The sequence below is a fragment of the Perkinsus marinus genome (assembly GCF_000006405.1).
Source record: "Perkinsus marinus ATCC 50983 genomic scaffold scf_1104296934654, whole genome shotgun sequence".
Taxonomy (NCBI): Eukaryota; Perkinsozoa; order Perkinsida; family Perkinsidae; genus Perkinsus; species Perkinsus marinus.
This window is the reverse complement of record NW_003214682.1, coordinates 76,386-79,165: the sequence shown is the minus strand read 5'-3', so window position 1 is coordinate 79,165 and position 2,780 is coordinate 76,386. Positions and strand designations below refer to the sequence as shown.

General features: G+C 37.0%; 1 protein-coding gene across 1 annotated transcript in view; it reads right to left on the bottom strand.

Moving 5' to 3' along the window:
• The window catches only part of Pmar_PMAR017457 (hypothetical protein), a gene marked incomplete at both ends in the record, with an annotated part of 8,255 nt that overhangs the window by 4,181 nt on the left and 1,294 nt on the right, over nt 1-2,780 (bottom strand). The window contains 2 exons of the mRNA XM_002784727.1: nt 560-653; nt 2,255-2,399. Coding sequence (XP_002784773.1) covers nt 560-653; nt 2,255-2,399 — 239 coding nt within the window. The remainder of the gene's footprint in view (nt 1-559; nt 654-2,254; nt 2,400-2,780) is intronic.

The following is a 2,780-nucleotide window of genomic DNA, read 5'->3' as shown; positions in this document are numbered from 1 at the left end:
GGGATAGATAGAAAAGGCATATATATACAGATGAGTGAGAAGCGATACATTAGCTAAGGGACAAGGCTATGTAACTATTTACTGAAGACTGTGTATTGGGACAGTGCACACGTGTGCATATATTTGAGTTTCGAGAACTTTTCTGCAAATTATTGTGGCCTGCGAAGTGCACTTCTGCCCGAATTCCTATGTAAACGAGTAACTTACGAGCTCAGCTGAGGAAATAAACCAAAGAAATGTTGAGTATTTACCTAGCACGTGAATACTGGGTTCTATGATAATATCTAGGAATCACCTGGAGAAAATTTACACATCGTCAGCTACATGTGTTGATGACAGTATGAAAATTTTGAGGAAAGTTCTCTGATTTATTATTAGTTTCTGTACACTTTTCTCTAGTGAACTTTCAAACTCCTCTCAAGCTCAGCTGAGAAAACATATGAGAGTCTTGATTCCTGTACATTCCTACCCGAAGTCATATATATACTTCGATAATTACTGTGGAAACTCCTAAACTCAGCTGAGGAGAGCGAACATATAATCCTCCAACACTGTTCACCTGGAAGCTCGGCTCAGGCGAGATAGGTAGCAGATCCTCAGCGCGATGTCGAGTAGAATTAGATGTCTTCGTATGCAGTAGTGTTTTGAAATACCTATCAGTGTGGTGAAATTTGCACATGGGCAACCACACGTGTTGGTGACAATATGAAAACTGCGAGGAAATTTTGGAAAATCCTTGTTAATTTCTCTACATTTATCGTATATATTCTGCCAATTCGTATATAAACTTCTATGATTAGTGAGAAAAATATTGAGTTCAGCAGCTGAGGAGAGCGAACATTTTTTGCAGCACTGGTACCTATACTCACCAAGTGGAGTTCGGTGGAGTCTCACGTGAAATGGCGTAATACTTCATGTGATAAACGCGATTTGAAGTGAATTGAAAACACTTCGCGAATTAAACCGGACAAATAAACCCATATCACATATCACGTTTATTGGGTAAACACGTTTATGAACGATTATGAACGTTTATGAACGATTATGAACGTTTATGAACGATTATGAACGTTTATGAACGTTTATGAACATTTATGAACGTTTATGAACGCGGTAAAACATCACATAAAACACACCACGTATTCTGCACGTTATTAATCGCTCACATGCGTTTTCCGCAAAATGAAATGTAAATGTGTTTTTCACTAGTGTTTTTAATCTCACTGATGAAACTCTATTTTCAACGATATTGGAGTTTCACTCGTTTTACGTGAAGTGGCCTAATACTTCGTAAAAACACGATATTTGCGCTATGCAATGGTCGTGAAATCAGTTTCTCACTAGTGTTTTCTCATATCACCGAAAAAATTCCAGTGTTTGAAATACATATCACACTCACCCGCCTTTCACATGGTTGTCGACTTGCACATTATCGATACTCAGCTGAACGGTTGAGTCAGTACTCGGATTTCCAGCTATTTTCACCGACAACACTATGTGCCGAGTTGAAGCGTATCTAGAAAGCAAATAAAATGAACATTACTTTTACATTTTTCGAGATTTTTCGGGTCGAGAAAAGGACATAATATATGATGAAGTTTCACGCGAAAAACGCGATACTCGCGGTATGAAATAGTCGTAAAATATGTTTTTCATATCACGGGTGAAACTCCAATGTCATAATTTTTTGCCATTCAACTTTCCAAAAAATTTCATAACAAACACACGTCTTCGTAGTTTTTACTACTGAAATTTCACTGAATTTTTTTGTGACAAAAAAATTAATATAACTACACCAGCGAACTGACCACTTTATTATCAATTGATTCCCTTCCCCCCCAAGAATCATCATCTTAGCTCTAAAATAGCCCCTCGGTAGTTGAATCCACAAGCAAACACAACAAGTTCATCATATACCAATAATACACTCAGAGTTCTGCTATACTATACTTTCTATATAATATAGAAATTTCACTAAAAAAATTTTTTTCTGACAAAAAAAAAATAAATATATATGCAAGAGCAAACCGACTGCTATTAATACTGCTATATAATATCGTTACTTCTAGAAATTTTTCTGGAGATTTTTTCCTGACAAAAAAATAAATATATATGCAAGGGCAAACTGACTGCTATATGATATCGTTACTTCTAGAAATTTTCCTGGAAAATTTTCCCTGACGAAAAAAATGAATATATATGCGAGAGCAAACTGACTGCTATTAATACTTCATTCTTTTTCCCCTACACCTACAGTAACTCCTCAGGAGTTGAATCTATAAGGCTCAGCCCGATGCCTTCGAGCTCAACAGTCATACTCAGTCGAACACTCGGAGTCTTCAAGTTTAACGGTTCCTCCAACTGAGATGCTATCGCTGATGATACAGTTGTCGCTGTGCCTGAGAGCACCGACAGGATTGCGAACAAATAATACGATAAAAGATATCAATAATCTGAAGCTAAGCTGAATATCGATTTCCTATTCCAAACAACTGTTGTATGTACGTTGTACTATGTTTATTTTATAATTCTGTGCTTATAAGAAATAGAGTGGTCGAGTTTCAGTATGAGACGGCGCTGTCACTAAATGATAAGTTGTCACTCATTACTGCTGACTTCCTTTCCAGTTATCACTGGTGACAGGACTCCTGTTATACGAGAAAAAGATAGAATATTAAAATACAAATCATGAAACACTTCGCTCCGCTGTGCTATAGGCTAGGCGATTCCAGCAAGAGAACTAAGGATTCCAAGATGTCGCCTTTCTCACTCGTACTAGT